General features: G+C 47.0%; 2 protein-coding genes across 8 annotated transcripts in view; one reads left to right on the top strand and one right to left on the bottom strand.

Moving 5' to 3' along the window:
* Positions 1–6987, top strand: part of syde2 (synapse defective 1, Rho GTPase, homolog 2 (C. elegans)) — a gene marked incomplete at its 5' end in the record, with an annotated part of 14710 nt that extends 7723 nt beyond the window's left edge. The window contains 5 exon segments of the mRNA XM_076993572.1: positions 1161–1342; positions 2078–2176; positions 2178–2310; positions 6055–6649; positions 6651–6987. Coding sequence (XP_076849687.1) covers positions 1161–1342; positions 2078–2176; positions 2178–2310; positions 6055–6649; positions 6651–6840 — 1199 coding nt within the window.
* Positions 6988–14822: 7835 nt separating this feature from the next.
* dnai3 (dynein axonemal intermediate chain 3) overlaps positions 14823–20000 on the bottom strand; it is a 19638-nt gene continuing 14460 nt past the window's right edge. For 6 of the 7 annotated variants that reach the window (XM_076993583.1, XM_076993587.1, XM_076993588.1 and 3 more), the window contains exons 17-23: positions 19424–19545; positions 18882–18945; positions 18217–18347; positions 16517–16721; positions 16267–16358; positions 16026–16148; positions 14823–15259 (exon numbers count right to left, since the gene is read on the bottom strand). In XM_076993583.1, the coding sequence (XP_076849698.1) occupies positions 15119–15259; positions 16026–16148; positions 16267–16358; positions 16517–16721; positions 18217–18347; positions 18882–18945; positions 19424–19545 (878 nt within the window). In that variant the 3' untranslated portion in view covers positions 14823–15118. Of the gene's footprint in view, positions 15260–16025; positions 16149–16266; positions 16359–16449; positions 16722–18216; positions 18348–18881; positions 18946–19423; positions 19546–20000 lie in introns of those variants that run through there. The other variant, XR_013125919.1, reaches the window with a different exon arrangement.

The raw sequence follows: 20000 nt of genomic DNA, 5'->3' as shown, positions 1-20000 counted from the left end.
CCAGACCTTATTTAGTTTATTACCCGTTCTTCCCTCGAATATAAAGATAGGAAGACAGGATCTAATGAGGGGTGTGTGTGTGTGCGCGCGTGTGTCCATAAAGCTCATGAAACATTATTTCAAGACCATGCTTTGAACTTCCTAGGTCAGAGGTAGCCTGGTTGAATTAGTGGTCCTGTTTGTAGCCTGTTCATCATAACCCGTGCCAAGAGTGCTCTCTCTCCCTCCCTCCCTCTCTCTCTCTCTCTCTCTCTCTCTCTCTCTCTCTCTCTCCCCCTCTCCCTCTCTCTCTCTCTCTCTCTCTCTCTCCCTCCCTCCCTGTTCTTTCCCTCTGCGGTCTCCTGATCGTGTTGGAGGTTACTCACGCTGGAGTATTCTCACCTACCCCTGTGAGTGGGTTTTTTTTAGCAGCACGGGTTTCTGGAAGGTTCCGGGGCTTTTATGCCTCCAACACTTAAACCTGACTAGCGCAGTGTTAGCGCCGCAGATCCCGGCTCCCGATTAGCAGGTCCCCTTTCACGTTTGGCTCCAGTCGGTAATGGCATTCACTGAGAGTCTGAATGCTCAGGTGTGAAAATGCCGTCTCCAGCAAGACTACACGCCCCCGCCGCCCCAGACCCGCCGCTCCGGGCCAAATACGGCGCCTCTCAGAAGTTGCGACAACAATGGTTCTTCCTCAGGCGGCCAAGTTGCTCTGCAGCCTCTGGCCCTCTGCGGGTGGAGCGGGTGGAGCGGGTGGAGCGGGTGGGGCGGGGTGGGGCGGGTGGGGGGCGGGTGGAGCGGGTGGAGCGGGTGGAGCGGGTGGGGCGGGTGGGGGTGGAGCAACGAGAAGGAACTCTTTGAAATGCTGAATAATGATCGTGAGTAATGAGTTTCTGCAGTGTGTGCAGTGGCAGGACTGGAGGTGGGAGTGTGTCCTGAGGCCAAGCAATGTACACACACACACACACACACACACACACACACACTGCATGATGTGTAAAACAGTCTCTCTCTTCCCTCTCTCTCTCTCTCTCTCTATCTCTCTCTCTCTCTTCCCCCTCTCTCTCTCTCTCTCTCTCTCTCTCTCTCTCTCTCTCTTCCTCCCTCTCTCTCTCTCTCTCTCTCTCTCTCTCTCTCTCTCTCTCTCTCTCTCTCTCTCTCTCTCTCTCTCTCTCCAGGTGTTCTTAAGGACTACCTGAGGGAGTTGCCCTCCCCTCTCATCTCGAAGCCCCTGTATGAGGCGGTGCTAGACACCATGTCCAAGAGGCCTCTTGTCATTGGCTGTGGCAGCTGTGAGAACAGCCCTGCGGACTCGGACCACGCCGTTAGCCTGCTGGACCCACTGCCGGACGTCAATAAGGTACAGGAAGGTTCTGGGCATGCAGATGGGTCTCGAAACCCAATTAATCTAATAGTGTGAGTGAGCGGATGTCTCTCCCCCTCACTCCCTCTCTCTCTCAATTCAATTCAATAATGCTTTATTGGCATGACTGTAACAATGTACACTGTTGCCAAAGCAATGAAACAATAAACAAACATAAATAATTAATAATACCGTCAGTAGAAAATACATGTTTTACATTAAATAATTAAAATAAATAAAATAAAAGAGGTTTACAAAATCATACACATTAATACTAACAATGATAATGAACTGATTAATAAAGTTGTAATGATTAGTAGTGATTAGTGTGACTGGTTGTCTCTCAGGTTGTGACAGGCTGTGATGTAGAGAGCTGAGAGTGTGATGAGGTCACTCTTCTCTCCTAATATATAACTGAGCTTCTCTGTGTTAGTGAGGTCTATAAACTCAGGACAGACGCCGATCACTCTCTGATAGTATTTCTCTCTGAGGGAGGAGTATCTGGTACACTCAGATCTCTCTGAGATCTCTCAGATTCTCTCTCTCTCCCTCCCCTTCTCTTTCTCACTCTCCCCTTCTCTCTCTCTCTCCCCTTTTCTCTCTCTCATTCTCCCCTTCTCTTTCTCTCTCTCTCTCTCTCTCTCCTCCCCATCCCCCTCTCTCCCTCTCCCTCCCTCTCTCTCTCTCTCTCTGTCTAACACCATCTCACCTTTCCGGTCTGCCTCCTTGCAGGTGACCCTGCGGAAGCTTCTGGACCACCTAAAGCGTGTGGCGTCCCACCACGAGGTGAACAAGATGACGTGTCAGAACCTGGCAGTGTGCTTCGGCCCGGGTCCTGCTCAGACAGAGACAGGACGCCGCGGGACTCGGCAACCGCGTGTTCGTCGACTCGGAGGAGTTGGCCAGCGCTCTGCACTTCAAGAAGCACATTGAGGTCCTGCACTACCTACTGCAGCTGTGGCCAGGTGGGAAAACACACACACACACACACACACACACACACACACACACACACACACACACACACACACACACACACACACACAGTCTGTAGTCTGGGACATCTTGGAGTACAAAGAAAGAGACCAGTGTGTGTACTGGGAGAGAGACCAGTGTGTGTGTGTGTACTGGGAGAGAGACCAGTGTGTGTGTGTGTGTACTGGGAGAGAGACCAGTGTGTGTGTACTGGGAGAGAGACCAGTGTGTGTGTACTGGGAGAGAGACCAGTGTGTGTGTACTGGGAGAGAGACCAGTGTGTGTGTACTGGGAGAGAGACCAGTGTGTGTGTACTGGGAGAGAGACCAGTGTGTGTACTGGGAGAGAGACCAGTGTGTGTACTGGAGAGAGAGAGTGTTTGAGGAGTACTTCAGGCCCATCTCTGGGGTGTTTGCTGTGGTGGGTGTCACCGTTGGCCAAGGCAGCTCGGAGGCTGTGGGCTTTGAAGCACCCGCCGCTCCTCCCGCCCCTAAACATAGAGACGTGTGTCTCCAGATGGGAGCGGCCGGGTCACACAGCCGCACCAGCCCTCCTGGCTGTGGGGAGGTGTGGGCAGCGTAACACACAGCCCCGGAGGGAGAAGTCTTGTTCTGAAAACGGGATTTTGTGGGCTCACAGCTCCATCACTCATTGACCCGCAACCACACACACACACACACACGCACCCACAGCTCGTCAAAAGGTCAAAGGCCTCATGCGCTTCGGTGACATCACTGCTGTGATCGTTGAACAGCTCCGCACCGTGGCGGTCGGCTGGTCAGCTGTAAGTAATGATCTGGGATCAGTTTATGGCTTTTGCATCTGCACGATTTTGCATCTGAACACCAAGAACCTGAACCAGGACCAGCGCACACACTCATCGTCTGAACTCTCCTTTGATCGCCCTTATTATATTTTTAGCTTCCTTTTATTCTGGGTGTCTGTTTAGCTTTTTCTTCTCTGTGCTAGCACCGTGCCAGCTGCCAGCAGTGCTATATAAAGTTACCTCGCTCCACCCCTCCACCCCTCCGCACTCCACCCTACTGTCTCCTCTCTTTCTTCCATGTCCCCCTCCAGTCTATAATTACACACATTCCTGACCCAGGCCTCAGCCCCCTGCTCCCCCTCTCACTTCACCCCCGTCACTCCGGGCCTCCACGCTCGAGGGCACACAGCCAGCCCAGGGCCTCCGCGTGGCCTCGTGGGGCAGGACTGCCTCCCACATGCCTGGGTCTCTTGGTTAACCAGAGCACAGGTGTGTCGAGGGCAGTGGGTGGAGGGAGAGGATGAAGGCAACTGAGGACCTGGGGGATTGTGGGAGTTTGAGTATTTTTAGCCTGGTAAAGTGAGAAGTCCCCGCCCACCGATGGGCGGAGTTACGGGCTGCCTCAAGGTCCCTCCCCCAGCTCTGGATCAGCAATCGAACCACAGCTTACACAGCAACCCTAGGAATAGAACACCACCTTGAAGCAGTAACTCAAACTATCCACATACATAATGCAGGAGCACCAAGCAGCACTGAGGGCTGGACTGTCATGGAGATTTAACATGTTGTTGTTGTTGTTATTGCCCATCTTGACCATTAAAACTGTTGCTTTATTTTGGGATTTTTCCCTTTGTGTTTTTTATTTTGTAGTGGATATTTTATCACTGTAACCAATTCCCAGAGGATTCTGGATTGATTTTATTGATATTTGTTTTGTAGATGGCTATGTAAAGGGTATATTGTAAATGTACACAAGTTTAATACATTAAGTTCTCATTTCTTTAATCCTCTTTAGATTAACTATTAGTCTAATCCTCATTACTTTAATCATTAGATTAATCCTCTTTAGAATATTCACTAGATTAATCATTAGTTTTATCCTCGTTAGTCTAGACCTGCACTACATGGCGTTTGATGTCCATCCTACATGTTAATATAGCCACTTATTTTCTGGCAATAGGTCATAATTTTGAACATATTTATTGTTTTTGTAATATTTATTTTTCAGTGACTCCTAATGTAGAGGAGAGGTTAGCCGGGCCAAGCTAGCTAGGCAGGTAAACCAGAAAGGAAACTGCTGTGTGCTGTGGTGTGAGCCCGCGCAAGCCCTCATTTCTTACCTGGTTGCGCTAGCTCATTACACTAGCTGGTTGTGCTATAGCTCATTATGCTAGCTGGTTGTGCTATAGCTCATTATGCTAGCTGGTTGTGCTATAGCTCATTATGCTAGCTGGTTGTGCTATAGCTCATTATGCTAGCTGGTTGTGCTATAGCTCATTATGCTAGCTGGTTGTGCTATAGCTCATTATGCTAGCTGGTTGTGCTATAGCTCATTATGCTAGCTGGTTGTGCTATAGCTCATTATGCTAGCTGGTTGTGCTAGCTCATTATGCTAGCTGGTTGTGCTAGCTCATTACGCTAGCTGGTTGCGCTAGCTCATTACGCTAGCTGGTTGTGCTAACTCATTACATTACGCTAGCTGGGTGTGCTAGCTAGTTGAGCTAACTCGTTAGACTAGCCTGTAAACAACTTCTGTCTCTTCTAGCTCAGTAAAATTCTGAAGACTCCTAGTAAATATTTTAAATACAGTTATTTACAGTGTTGGGAACGTTACTTTAAAAAAGTAATTAGTTATAGTTACTCACTACTTGTTCAAAAAAGTAACTGAGTTAGTAACTGAATTACTCTATAATAAAAGTAACTCGTTACCAGGGAAAGTAACTATTTGCATTACAGTAAAAAAAAAGTTATATGCCAATGAATAAGGATTTTTTGAAAAAGCAGTTTTCACAGTCAGTTGAATTGAGTAGATCAGAAAGGTGTTTAAATTTTGATATTTATTGCACATCCACAGACCAGTGCAGGATAAAATCCTTTAAAATCCCAAATCTTGGGGGAAAAAAAAGAAGCAAAAGTAAACAGTTACACTATATACAGTACAGTGCATTTACATCTATCAAATTAAATTAAATTCTCTCAACCTGAGACAACTGGTTTGTTCACAAAAGAAGTAAACTTAACAATTAAACCTCTATACTTATTTAAATAAATCAAATACCCAGTCTGGTAGACATTCAGGAACTTCAAGTATTTTCTAAAATAATGTTTATATCGCCACCTTGAAAATGATAATTTTTCTTCGGCTTGCTCCTGACTCGCCATTTCTGCCTCTTCTCCGTTTGTGTCGTGTGCTTCGGCGTGCATGTAAAAACACTGGCTCTGATTGGCTACCATAATGCTGCCTTAGCCAATCGCTTACTGACTTGTTAAGTTAAACAGGTGTTACACCGAGAACTGTGACCTATCGAGATCTGTTACTCCTCACTAGCCTGGACAGCGGTCCGCTCTCATTACTGTTAGTATATCAATATATAGTAACGCACCGCTTTTAATGACCAGTAACGTCAACGGCGTTGTAACGACAGGAAAAGTAATTAATTATATTATCCCGTTACTGACAAAATGACGCCGTTACCTAACGCCGTTATTTTTAACGGCGTTATTCGCAACACTGATTATTTATGTCTTCAAGGACAGTAAAAATACATTTAAAAAATAAGGTGTTGTGCATCTGTCTGACACACATGCTTGTCATCACGTTAATTGTAGTTCAAAGTAAACTCATGTAACTGTGTTAATGCATTGTTCTGAAAACATGCAATACTATAACTCAGAAATGTATTATCGAATATTAATGACCCATTCAATAAATAAATTTGTCCCTATTTGTTCCTCCCCCACCCCTTAGTTGTGGATATGCAGAGTAAACCCTCGTGTCCTGTCCCAGAAGCCCGCGCTGACCCTCCATCTGCGGCCCCGGTGAGGAGACGGAAGGAACGTCCTCAGGTGCTGAACCTGAACGACGGGGACCTGGCGGGTGTCTTGCGGCCCCGTCCTGGACGTCTGGACAGCCCTAGCAACCGCTACGCTGGCGACTGGAGTGGCTGCAGGGAAGCTTACCTCCCGCCGTCCCGCCCCAACGAGGCCGACCACGTCCCTACCGACGAGGCGGACTACGACGACGTCCCCACCGAAGAGACGCGCGCCGACGAACCGTCTGCTGCCGCTCAACGGGAGGGGGCGACGGAGGGCGTGGTTTGCCAAGGTGAGGACGGGGTCTCTGGCCTGGAGGCGTTGACTGTAAATGATGACCCAGTGGACACAGCAGAGGACTTGGACATGGAGGAGGAGCCAGAGGTGGTGCTGAAGGTGGAGGAGGAGCCAGAGGTGGAGCTGAAGGTGGAGGAGGAGGAGCCAGAGAGTGGTGGAGAGCAGAGCGAGGAGGACGGGGGCGTGCTCGTGCTACAGCAGCAGGTCGTTGCTCCGACCGTTCCCCGCGTGTTTCGATCAGATCCAAGCAGAGCGAGACGAGCACGCCTACCAGGCCTACATGAAGATCCACGACATCAGCCCTGTGCTCAGCCACAGGGGGAACCTGCGGGACCTGCAGGAGAGCATCGACACGCTGATCGGGAACCTGGAGCGAGAGCTGAACAAGAACAAGCTCAGTGTGGGATACGGACTCTCGCACTGACCCCAGTACAGCACGCAGCTCTGTTGACCTTGCGCGCACACACACACACACACACACACACACACACACACACACACACACGGCACAGCCATTCGGGCCAGGAAATGTGGTGTACACACACACACACACACACACACACAGAGTACGGACTTACTGACATTCCTTTGTTTTAAATTATCTGAGAGTACTTCAAGGTCTTTGGTTTTGTTCGTCATGTCGTCATTGTTGTTTTCTTCTCATTAGAAGAAGCCATTAAACCCCGCGGGGTGAGCCAGGTGCCTTCATGATGTAAAGGTTGAGCTTAAGGCAGAGAAGTGTTTTGAGTTTTACGTTTCTACCGAAGTACGGGAAAATTACTGTGTTAGCAATGCACTTATGAAACCTGCTTCTGTAGTCGAGACCGGGTGGGGGGGTGAACGTGGTGGTAGGACAGATAAACCCCAAACTAACCAATCATACATCACTCTAATCCCTAAAACATGTATATACCCAAACCTTAGTGTAGATACAGGGCCTGTCCCAGAATGCCCCAGATGAACAGTGCTATCCCAGAATGCCCCAGATGAACAGTCCCATCCCAGGATACCTCTGATCCTTCACCTGTGTGGTATGGTACGTTGGTATAAACACACTGGTACGTTGGGCCCTTGGTAGATGCTTCATTTCTACAGCTGAACCCTTCTTTGTAAATACAGTGTGTTCTTGAACACACCTTGAGGCCCATCTTTAACCTTACCCCCCACACACACTCACCTGTGCAGTCTGTTTAAACAATAAACACTTCACACTCTACAAAGATTGTTGAATAAACACAAAATTATCTTAATCGTAATTAGTGAAAATATTTAAGAATAGTTGATAGAAGCTAAATGTTTTCAATGGGGGAAAATAACCCAAAACACTTGCGTTTGATGCTTGTCTAGTCGTTGTTTAGTCGTCTCCAGTGCTCCTGCTAACCTAAAGCACCAGATTTGCGCTGCTCATGTGTGAGGTGCAAACCCCCAGAAATCCCAGCGCCCCGCGCGTCTCCGTGGAGACCAGTACGACGAAGGCCCAGCATGCTTCATAATGACCGCTGCTTGATAGCTCGTAGCGGACATCGCCATGGTTTCGGTCTTTAGGTCATTGTCCGCGCGGTACAGGGATACAGTGTTTATTCAGTATTTATCAGATACAAATATGTATAAATATAGCTGCATCGTGTTCTATTTTTTTATAACTCGGGTTTCCATGTGTTCATATTTAAATCTACCTTGTGGTATTTGGCCTGTATATCAGCATCAGATGAATAAATCAATAAAAGTATTGATTGTTTAGTTTTTTTCCTCAAGTTACCAGGATGTGTTCTACAGCAGCAGGACTTATGGGAACAGATGAAGCGGTACAGTGTGGTTTAGCGTGTGGGGGCGTGGCCCCCCCTGGACTAATGACCTCAGAAGAGCCTGCGTGGAAGAGCCTGCATGAGCTTTGCCGTCATCAGGACGTCCGTGCGTGTATCTGCTTCTCTCCTGTGCTCGTCTGTATTTATGTGTGTAAATAGAGATTTTTATTTTAATTGTTTTAATTACGCTCGAATTGTGGTGGGTTTTCCTGTCTGGCAGCTGCTCACAATTGTAAACGAGTTAAATGCTAAATAAATGTCTGAGACTATGAAGCTGTTTCTAAAACCCACATAAAACAGTGTGTTTATGTTCTTAGAGCCTGTTTTCACATCTAGACTAACGGAATCTGGACTAATGCTATACCAGTTTGAACAATCTCTTGGCTTGGACAATCTCTCGTGCAGAACAACCTCTGTGTGTAAAATATTAAGCTGTTTTTATTCAATGAATTTTTCATAAAAGGCCTGATTTCCCAAAGGCCACATTAAGGTCATTTATTAAATGAGAGCACGCAGACACGAAAGTCTTCGTTTGTAATTTAGTCATTTGCTGAAGTGTCCATAACCGCTACTGTCCAGCCTAAACTGGTTTAGTCATATCGAGTCTAGATTAGTCAGGTCTAGAAATGAAGACAAGCTTTAGGTTCTTGTATTTGACTCTTTCATGGTAACTTTGGGCTGGTGCTGAATCTAGTGTTGTACTAGTGTTGTATACTTGTGCTGAACGTATGAGAAAGTGTGTGCCCAAAGTGCTGATCTGAGCTCAGATGTTCTTGCTAGAGTTCTGCCCTCTATAGTGTAAAAACAACAAAAGTGTTGTGTTGTGACTGATCCAGAGTCAGCACTGATAGCTCACATGTAAAAGGTACTGGACTTAACATACAATGCGAGCTACTCATTTGTTTGGCAAAACATTCCTTTCTTTTGTTCTCGTTCTCCCTCTCTCTCTCTCTCTCTCTCTCTCTCTCTCCCTCCCTCTCCTCCTGTTCCCTCCCCTCTTGTGTATTTGTTTGTTGTGTTTAAACAGTTTGGTTCAGCTGTTATTCTGACATTGGACAGAACCCTAATATGATGAACATATCACTAAACCAGATGTACTTTGTACTGATCTTAAGAAACATATGGTCACATTAAAGTATGTATTTTACATGCGACTCCAGCCCGTCACTGGCCTGCAGAGGGGAAACCGCTGTCAGAACCCGATACTCACTCATAGGTTGACACGTCTCACGGGGTGACATGTCTCACTCGTAGGGTGACACGTCTCACTCACGGGGGTGACATGTCTCACTCATAGGGTGACACGTCTCACTCACGGGGTGACATGTCTCACTTGTCGTTTTACCCTACGCGATCAACCTGTGGCGGCAGGAACTCTCTGGTGAGATTCTGACATAACTGAACAAACAGTTCAAACAGGGATGCCCTAATAAAGCAATGATTGGAAGACCTAAACTGGTACAGAAAACATACTGGTAGTTTAAAACAGCTGATTGTCAGTAGCAGCTGATGATTCTTGACCAAAAGGACAAAGATGGTGAATGTATAAGTGTGAGGAAGCAAAGATATAATAGCAAGTTAACCTCACGCAAAGAGATTAAACCATGCAAGCAGGACCACCATTTGTATTGCCAAGTGTTTTATTATTTTATTTGTATTGCCAGGTGTTATTATTTTATTTGTATTGCCAGGTGTTATTATTTTATTTGTATTGCCAGGTGTTATTATTTTATTTGTATTGCCAGGTGTTATTGGTGCAGTGCTGGAAGGCTTCAACATACTTGATTTTTTGAGTCGTGATTTCTGAGTGCCACACGTAGTGAATGTCTGACTACCACAGACTGCAGTTTGAACACATCTGCCTGTACTAAGAAAAGAAAAACCTGTTGACTTAAACCACAGTTAAAAATAGATGCCCCAGGGCAGCTTTTGAGGACGTCTGCTATGAGCCATCTAGCCTGAAAAGGCTTGAGAAGTGTTAAGAAGGTCCTCTTTACTGTGATTGTTGTACATGTTGGTGTGTGTTGAGCAGGTCCTCTTTACTGTGGTTGTACATGTTGGTGTGTGTTGAGTAGGTCCTCTTTACTGTGGTTGTACGTGTTGGTGTGTGATGACCAGGTCCTCTTTACTGTGGTTGTACGTGTTGGTGTGTGATGACCAGGCCCTCTTTACTGTGGGTGTACGTGTTGGTGTGTGATAACCAGGTCCTCTTTACTGTGGTTGTACGTGTTGGTGTGTGATGACCTGCTTAAACCCAGTTTTCCCAGAAGTCCCGGTGTTCCCATCAGTGGACTCTGGTGTACTGCTGCTCAGTAAATGATACTCGCACGGCTCCAGAGCTTGTGGTACATGTTTCTTTTTAAGAAGAAAAGTAGCGCCAGCAATCGGCATCCCTAACATTATTTACCGCCTCTAAAAACACGGGGCCGGGACCGGGTCACCCCACAGCGGAATCTCCCCGGGAGTAAAGCCGGCAGTGCTGGGGCTTCCCCACCGCGGTGCTCTCTCTCTCCGCGCAAACGCGCCGGACACCTGTGACGTTTGGCCGTGCTCCAGGGGCGCGTATTCCCGCCAGCTCCCAGCATGCCTCTGATGTGGAGTGAGGCTGTGGCGCCTGGCCTGGCTGCTTGCCTGGCTGTAGAAAGAGAAGCTAGATTAGAGGGAGACGTGAGGGATGATCCGCCCTCCCCACATCCCAGCAGGCTCTGTGCTTCAGGGCCAAACGCTTCACTCGTGTAGGCAGGAGAGAGAGAGAGCTGTCAGCTCCTCACGTCTAATAAATGTGATGGGTTTGGTGTTTTTTTTTACTGGTTATGGTCACAGCTGTGAAACAAACTGGCATTTATGTGAATGGGGTATTATTTGTGTTAACGTGAGGTCTAAGTCTTTAACATCTCCCTTTGTAGTGTAATTGGTTATTAATGCCTCCCATTCAGAGGTAAGCCTGTAATAAACGCCCTGCCTTTCAAAGTAAAGATCCTACACGCTTCTTACATGTCTTACAAAAGGATTCTTTAAGGTGATTTGTTGAAATGAGCCTTGAGGTGTAGATACTGAAGGTGTCTGTCTCCTTCCACAGGTTGCTGTGTTGGTCCATCACCCTCCTGTACGAAGGGCCGTAGACATAATAACAGAGACTGACGTGTGTTTTCTCAAACAGGGCCGGTATTTGATACAACTCTTGTCTGCTAGCGTGAACTACTGCTCCCAGCTACTTTTAAACTGTAAACAATCTGTGTGTGTGTGTGTGTGTAATCCACCTGACGCAGAGCAGAGAGAGTGACTGAGGGGAAGAGAGAGAGTCTGATGATCACGTGCCGTGGTTCACAGCGTCCTCACTCCCTGGTATATTCATAATACGTGTGTGTGTGTGTGTGTGTGTGAGAGAGAGAGAGCACATTCTCGTCTCGTTTATAAGAGGGGTGCTCTACTGTTTGATGTGTCTACTCTGATGTGTCTCTTTTCCCCCACAGTCTGAGAGATGGCTGGCAACTCTTCTGAAGCATCATAGACACAATGCTGACAGACACACACACACACACACACACACACACACACACACACACACACACACACACAAACACAGAGTGACTACAGGTGTGTAGAAACATGGAGGCTGATCTTCCTGTCACCTAAGCATGTAGATCACCACCACCATTCTCCTGACTGATTATAGTAAGGAAGTGCGGCCCATCTCGTTGATGTGAGCGTGAAGCACACGTTTGTCTGGAACACGTGCACACGTGCCAGTGTGGTCCCACGTGGCTGCAGCATCCGTGATCTGGGTCAGCTGCTAATCCAGAGCTCAAACCATTTTGACCTTTGACCTTATAATTGATCATTAGAATAATAATTATAGAGTTAACAGTGGAAGTAATAATGTCAATAATAGGAGTACTGGTGATATATTACTGTTACTATTGGTTGTGGTTGTAGTATTTTATATACAGACCAGTGGAGAGGGAGGGAGAGAGAGAAGGAGGGAGATGGAGAGAGAGAGAGAAGGAGGGAGATGGAGGGAGAGAGAGAGAGAGAGAGAGAGAAAGAGAGAGAGAAGGAGGGAGATTGAGGGAGAGAGGTACATTTGACTTTCCCGTTCATGCACTTCCTGTTTGCATTGAGCAGACAGCAGGTGTGTGTGTGTGTGGGTCAGTGTACCTTCATCCGTGTACTGAACCCACTTTCAGTACTTTTTCTTAACACACTGCATTAACTGTGTGTATGCTTGACATGTTCCAGCTGTCCAAACACATCTCATATCACATCTCATCTAACACCCTTTTGTCAATCTGTGTGTGTGTGTGTGTGTGTGTGTGTGTGTGTGTGTGTGTGTGTGTGTGTGTGTGTGTGTGCGCGCGCTTGCATTTACATGTGTGTCATGGAAAATGTTTAGTCACCTCTGTGAAGTGTTTATTGAGACCTGCTGTAATGGGCAGCTGTGTAATATCAGCTCACACGTGTGTTCTCCATCTCAGCGCTCCACTGGTCCTGTTTGTTCCGTCATTAGTGACCCTTCCAGACCAAACACAGTGTGGTTGGTTTGATCGTGGTGAAGGGTCGGACGCTGCCCCCAGGTCAGGGAGAAAGGACAGTGTCTGCTGGGAGCAGGCGGCTCGTTGACATTTAACTTTTCATGTGCTCCGACCCAGTGCTCACAACTCTCAGGACATTCTGGGCCCAAAATACCCAAAGCACAAACGTATCGTGTGTGTTTATAGTGCGGGGGAGACGGGTAGTGGGTTGAGAACTTCTGATGTGACCCATGTCCTATCTGTGCTTCTTTCCTTCTCTCTTTCCCTTTCTCTCTCTCTCCCTCCCTTTCCCACTTTCTTTCTCTCTCCCTCCTTCCCTCTCTCTCTCTCTCTCTCTCTCTCTCTCTGACTGCTCCACACACAGAGGGAGGATGTATTCACCTCCTCCGTACCCTTTACCCTCAGCCGTGGTGGGTTTGCCCAGTGATGAACAGGCTAGCTGACAAAAGAGGCGTTTCAGTCTGTAACGTGCGCCATTCAAATCCGTCGTCAAGACAGTGGGTGCTTCCGATAAAGGGGGAGGAGCCTGCCCGGAAACATATGGTAATGAGCGGGTGTCTCCGCCTTCATGTGCTGGCAGTCGTTCTGAAGTTGTGCTGACGTGTTTTGACTCTGCTGAGGGGGCGGGTCGTTGCTGCAACAGCACCGCCCACACGCACGTCTGCCCGGAACCGCCCCGAGAGGGAGACGGACGTGGTCTCACCCGTGGACCGGCTTCACCAGCACCACAGTCACACACTCGGATTGGGTCCGCAACAGAACGACCCATCATCGATTAGCTGTCATGGGTCTGAGCCCGGGGGGGATTGAGTTACGGGAGGAGAGGGGCGTTATGGGAAACGTACACCACGATGAACTCAGGCAGGTCACCGGAAGCCCCCACAGGAAGTCCGAGACTGTCTCAAGAACAGCGAACGCTCTCCTCCCACACAAAGCCAGGACTTCTTTATTTAAATTCTATTTTAATTTTATTTCAGATCATATTCAGGGTTAAAATAGCAAATTCATTAATATAAAAAAAACAATCAAAACCACCTTAGTATTCATACAGTACTAAGAAATCCAATGTACCAATGAGTTACAGATGAGTACTGTACATAGTACCAGTACCAGTAACAAACCCATGTCCCCGTGACCGTCCCCCACGCTGCACCATGTCCCCTGACGTGACCGTCCCCCACGCTGCACCATGTCCCCTGACGTGACCGTCCCCCACGCTGTCCCCCGTGACGTGATCGTGTCCCACGCTGCACTATGTCCCCCTGACGTGACTGTCCCCCACACTGTCCCATGCTGCACTATGTCCCCCTGACATGACCATCCCCCACACTGTCCCATGTCTCCCTGACGTGACCGTCCCCCACACTGTCCCATGTCCCCGTGACGTGATCGTGTCCCATGCTGCCCCTGTGTGGTACTCAAGTCCACGGTGTGTGTGGGCAGATATCACAGATCTCAATGTTATCTGTCAGCGTGTGTGTGTTCTCGTTTCGGATATGTCTTCTGAGTGAGTGTGTGTGTGTGTGTGTGTGTGTGTGTATGTGTGTGTGTGTTTTCTCATTCCGGATATGTCTTGTAAGTGAATGTGTGTGTGTGGTCAAATGTCGGATATGTGCTGTAAGTGAACTTGCGGTTAAGTGTTAGATATGTTGTGTGTTTGTTCAGAGGACATATGACACCTGAACATATTTGTGTGCGTATGATCAGATGTCAGATATATCCTGTGAGCAATTATGGATGCGTGTGTGTGTGTGTTAGTGGTCAGATATGTCTGTGTGTGTGTGTGTGTCGTCAGTGGTCAGATATGTCCTGTGTGTGTGTGTGTCGTCAGTGGTCAGATATGTCTTGTGTGATATGATGTGTGTGTGTATGTGTGTGTATATGTATATATGTTGTGTGCGTGTGTGTTGTCAGGGGTCAGATATGTCTTGTGTGATATGATGTGTGTGTATATATGTTGTGTGTGTTGTCAGGGGTCAGATATGTCCTGTGTGTGTGTGTGTTGTCAGGGGTCAGATATGTCCTGTGCGTGTGTGTTGTCAGGGGTCAGATATGTCTTGTGTGATATGTGTGTGTGTGTGTGTGTGTGTGTGTGTGTGTGTGTGTGTGTGTGTGTGTATGTATATATGTTGTGTGTTGTCAGGGGTCAGATATGTCCTGTGTGTGTGTGTGTGTGTGTTGTCAGGGGTCAGATATGTTGTGTGTGTGTGTGTGTGTGTGTGTGTGTGTGTGTGTGTGTGTGTGTGTGTGTGTGTGTGTGTTGTCAGGGGTCAGATATGTCCTGTGTGTGTGTGTGTGTTGTCAGGGGTCAGATATCTCGTGTGTGTGTGTTGTCAGGGGTCAGATATCTCGTGTGTGTGTGTTGTCAGGGGTCAGATATGTCCTGTGTGTGAGTTGTCAGTCCCATGTCCTTCAGAATGACTCTGTCCAGGGTGACGTAGTCCTCATACTCCTTCTGTGCCTCCTCTACCAGTTCCTCCACCTGTTTCACTGCTACACCAGCCTCCTGCAAACATCCACCACACCACTGTTACCATGCCCACCATCGTTACCACGACAACATGAACCTTTCATCACAAACACTTTTAGTATCACCGTGGTCATATTTTGTTTGAAATAAAACTTACACACAATTTATTTTTAACTGCATATTTTTTATATATATACAATGATATTTTTGATATTGAAAATACAAATATCTGCTCTCTGAAGTCATGTAAACAGAGACTATAAAACGTTGAAATGTGCAGCAGGCTGTGGGATGGGACACGCGCACACACACACACACACACACACACACCTTACTAACAATAGTCCTGATGAAGTGAAGTGCTTAGGTCAAAGAGTCAAGACTCAGTTTCTGTTAAGATTAGGGCTGGATTAAGATTAGTGTTGGATTAAGATTAAGGTTGGATTAAGATTAGGGCTGGATTAAGATTAGTGTTGAATTAAGATTAAGGTTGGATTAAGATTAGGGCTGGATTAAGATTAGTGTTGGATTAAGATTAAGGTTGGATTAAGATTAGGGCTGGATTAAGATTAGGGCTGGATTAAGATTAAGGTTGGATTAAGATTAGGGCTGGATTAAGATTAGTGTTGGATTAAGATTAAGGTTGGATTAAGATTAGGGCTGGATTAAGATTAGTGTTGGATTAAGATTAAGGTTGGATTAAGATTAAGGTTGGATTAAGATTAGGGCTGGATTAAGATTAGTGTTGAATTAAGATTAAGGTTGGATTAAGATTAGGGTTTGGTAGAGTTTAGGTCCCCACCGTTTTCCTCCTCTGCTCCGCTGCCTCCATGTCCTTCTTCTCTCTGGCTTGCGTCTCCCTCCTCTTCTCGAAGAAGACCAGACGCTCCACCTCCTTCTCAAAGAACCTGCTCACGTTCAGCTTCTGCAGGGTGGAGCAAGCAGGATGGAGGTGGAGAGAGGAACGTGCCCTACGCCGCCCACACCTCATGTCCCGCTCCCCCACTCCCGCTCGGCCCCCCGGCATGGGTGGTGCTGCTCACCTCGTTGGCAGCGGGGTGACGTAGCAGCCACGGGACCTGCAGGATGTGGAGGGTCCCCTGGTGATCAGACACGGCCAGGAGCTGCTGTCTCACTGCGAGAGCAGACTGTGGTTACTGAACACGCCATCTCCACACCTCCACCCAAACCACCTCTCTTACTGAGCACATCTCCACGCCACCAACCCAATCTGTGTTTGTGTGTAACGACCAGGTGTACGTGAAGCCCCCGGGCCCAGTGTGGGGGACTAACAGGACACGGTCCAGGGCTTGATGCAGGTGATGCAGGTGGTGGAGACGTTCTGGCTCTGGGAGGGCTCGTGCGTCTTCTCCAGCAGGTCCCACACCTCCAGGGTGCCGTCCTCCTTCCCGATGTAGACGAGCCCAGGACGGGTCAGGGACCACGACCCCGCCGTGCACTTCTTCTGGGAGCAGGCTGAGCGGACAATCGGACCCGCCTGGAGGGAGAGGTACCGCACATTATACAGATTATACGCAGCACCTGGAATCCAGCGTTATCCTAAAGCACAGGTGTCAAACTCAAGGCCCGCGGGGCAAATGTGGCCCGCAGTGTCATTTCATGTGGCCCGCGAGAGCTTAAAAAGCCAAATTGTCCAAAAAGAAAAGTCAAATACGTGCAGTGACCAAAAACTACATTACCCGTGAAGTGACGGCATCTCGACACTGCAGTGTTTCCATATCGATGTGATTTTCCCAATAAGTGTAATTGAGAAATATAAATAATGATCCCAAAATGTCCAGGAAGAGACACATCGATGCAAATGGAAGGGTGTTTCAAGAAAGATGTGAAAGGGAATACATGTTTGTGCTTCAAGGAGTAAAACCGGTGTGTCTTTTGTGTTATGAAGCGGTGGTGGTTGTCAAAAAGAAAATCTACATCGGCATTTTGCGACCAAACACGGAGCTAAGTATGTCAAAATTAGGCATCAAGAAAAACAACAAATTGCCAAAGAATTTAAAGGCAAACTGCGATCGCAACAGAATGTGTTCACAACCACAAACAATGCGGCAGTAAAAGCTAGCTTTGTTTGTCTTTTTCAGAGGGGGCGTTTTTGAAGCACAATTGCTATTTTCAGTTATTTGATATTTCAAGTTTTGAACAAAGTAAATATATCCTTGATATCCTTGATGTAATTTTTCTTTATTCACTTGAATAAGTTTGATCGTTTATTGATGGATTGATGTTGGTTTCATAACAAATTAAAATGATTTATGTTGTTATTACAAAATAATATTACAAAATAACAAGCAAACATATTTTTTACATCTATGCAAATAGGCCTATATAATATTTGTAATTTGAATAAGTAATAAATTCAGAGGTATTTAACATTGAGTAGGTAAATTTATAAGTTACATTTGGCCCTCTGTGGGCAACGATTACGCTAATGTGGCCCGCGGTGAAAATGAGTTTGACACCCTTGTTCTAAAGGGTCCTGGACAAAAACTTTAGATTTTCAATATGCCTTCACTTGTTATTATTTGCAATGGTATCAGAGATGTAGCTTACTCTGACTGATACTGGCATTCCATTCTAACAAATAAAAATGAATTAATTCATTAATAAACTTTAAAGGTAATGAATTAAAAAATATTAGAATTAATTAAGAAATTATGAAATAAAAGTCCTGATAATGATGAAATTTACTAGTTTTATAACAACATTCATGAATGAAAGTCGTCCCATTGAAAAGAAGAAGAAGGCAAGGCTCAGTGCAAAGTCCTGGCCTAAGATGGAGAGAGGGCAGGTCGCATGTGGACCAGGGCGACGGATACTCCAGGGGGACGGATACTCCAGGGAGAATGGATACTCCAGGGGGCATGGATACTCCAGGGGGATGGCTACTGTAGGGCGGATGGATACTGTAGGGGGGACAGATACTCTAGGGGGGACGGATACTCCAGGGGGGACGGATACTCTAGGATACTCACCATAACATCCTCCTTCCAGATGGCGAAGTTCCAGCCACCCACCGTCAGAATGATATCCTCAAAGAAAGGAGAGAGCAATAAAGTGTTCACCTGGCAATCGTGGACCTTGAAACAATAGGTCGGTTTAGGGCCTGAGGGGAGAGAGAAGGAGAGGGGGAGGGAGGGAGAGAGAGAGAGAGGGAGGGAGGGAGAGAGAGAGAGAGAGAGTTGGGGGTTAGTGACAGGCACACAATTAAGCAGTTGATTGCATATAAACTCGATTACAGGAATGTGTGTGTGTGATTATGTGTATGTCTGTGCTTTCCAGAAGCCAATAAAGCATTACATTAGCATGTCTATATAAGCATGTCTACATTAGCATGTGTCGTACATTTACATAATGCAGCATAATAAGGCATGATGTCATAGAGATGGGCTGGCACTGGTGCCCACTACATCAATAACACATTATAACATTATAACAATAACACATTATTAAGGTCCCATTCCCAGAAATCACGCAGGCGTGTGCCACAGATCCTTCATAAACCCTATCACTGTAACTCCCATTACAAGACACAGACATATTAATCCCACAGGAATAATACCCACACAGATTGGTAACCAAGAACGAAGTGTAATAAACCCAGTCTGAAACCCACAGTGTGTGTGTGTGTGTGTCTTACTAAACAGTCGTCCTGACTCATTGTCCTTCTCCAGTTTCCAGTCTGTGTACACAATCTCACCATCCTGGGAGAACACAACTGTGTCACATACAACCATCACATACATGTGCCATATATACGTGTGGTGTGTGTGTGTGTACCTCAGTGCTTGTGTATATCTTGGTGCTGATGTGTGTGTGTGTATATGTATATGTGTGTGTGTGTGTGTGTGTGTGTGTGTGTGTGTGTGTGTGTGTGTGTGTGTGTGTATGTATGTATGTGTGTACCTCAGTACCTTGGTGCTGATGTGTGTGTGTGTATATGTATATATGGACGTGTGTGTGTGTGTGTGTGTGTGTGTGTGTGTGTGTGTGTGTGTACCTCAGTACTGGTGTATATCTTGGTGCTGGTGTGTGTGTGTGTGTGTGTGTGTGTGTGTACCTCAGTACTGGTGTATATCTTGGTGCTGGTGTGTGTGTGTGTGTGTGTGTGTGTACCTCAGTACTGGTGTATATCTTGGTGCTGGTGTGTGTGTGTGTGTGTGTGTGTGTGTGTGTGTGTACCTCAGTGCTGGTGTATATCTTAGTGCTGATGTCTTCCAGCGGTTGCTGGTGTTTGGCGGACGGCACTCTGAGCTGGGAGTAGTCCGGGGGCTCGGGCCGATCGCCCGTGGCAACGCTTTTTTCTGGGGCGGGGGTGGGGTGGGGGGGTGAGAGACCGAGACGACAACACACAGTGAGAAAGAGTTAAGGAGTGAGAGAGAGTGATAGAGTGAGAGAGTGAGAGAGTGAGAGCGTGAGAGTGAAAGGGTAAGCAGTTTGTGAACACGTCTGATTTCTAAGAGTTGTTTGTCTAAGGGCTGTGTGTGTGTGTTTGTGTAACGTTGGGGGACTGAGCTGTTGTCCAGGTAACCAGAGGAGACCCCCTCCCTGTTGAAGTGCCTGGGTGTGACTGTGGACGGTGTCCTTGCATGTCTGCACAGTAAGAGGGGGTCTGATGGGGGGGGGGGGGGGGGGGTGAGGTCTTACAAAGCCGTCTCTGTGTGTGGACAAGGTGTAGTCGGTGGTGGTTTAAGGGAATATGGGTGGACACTATTTACTTTAAGTGTGTATGATACATGTGTATATATAAGGTTTTCTG

This window comes from Brachyhypopomus gauderio, unplaced genomic scaffold (genome assembly GCF_052324685.1).
Source record: "Brachyhypopomus gauderio isolate BG-103 unplaced genomic scaffold, BGAUD_0.2 sc116, whole genome shotgun sequence".
NCBI lineage: Eukaryota > Metazoa > Chordata > Actinopteri > Gymnotiformes > Hypopomidae > Brachyhypopomus > Brachyhypopomus gauderio.
The sequence above is the reverse complement of the archived record's forward strand: the minus strand, read 5'-3'. Positions and strand labels throughout refer to the sequence as shown.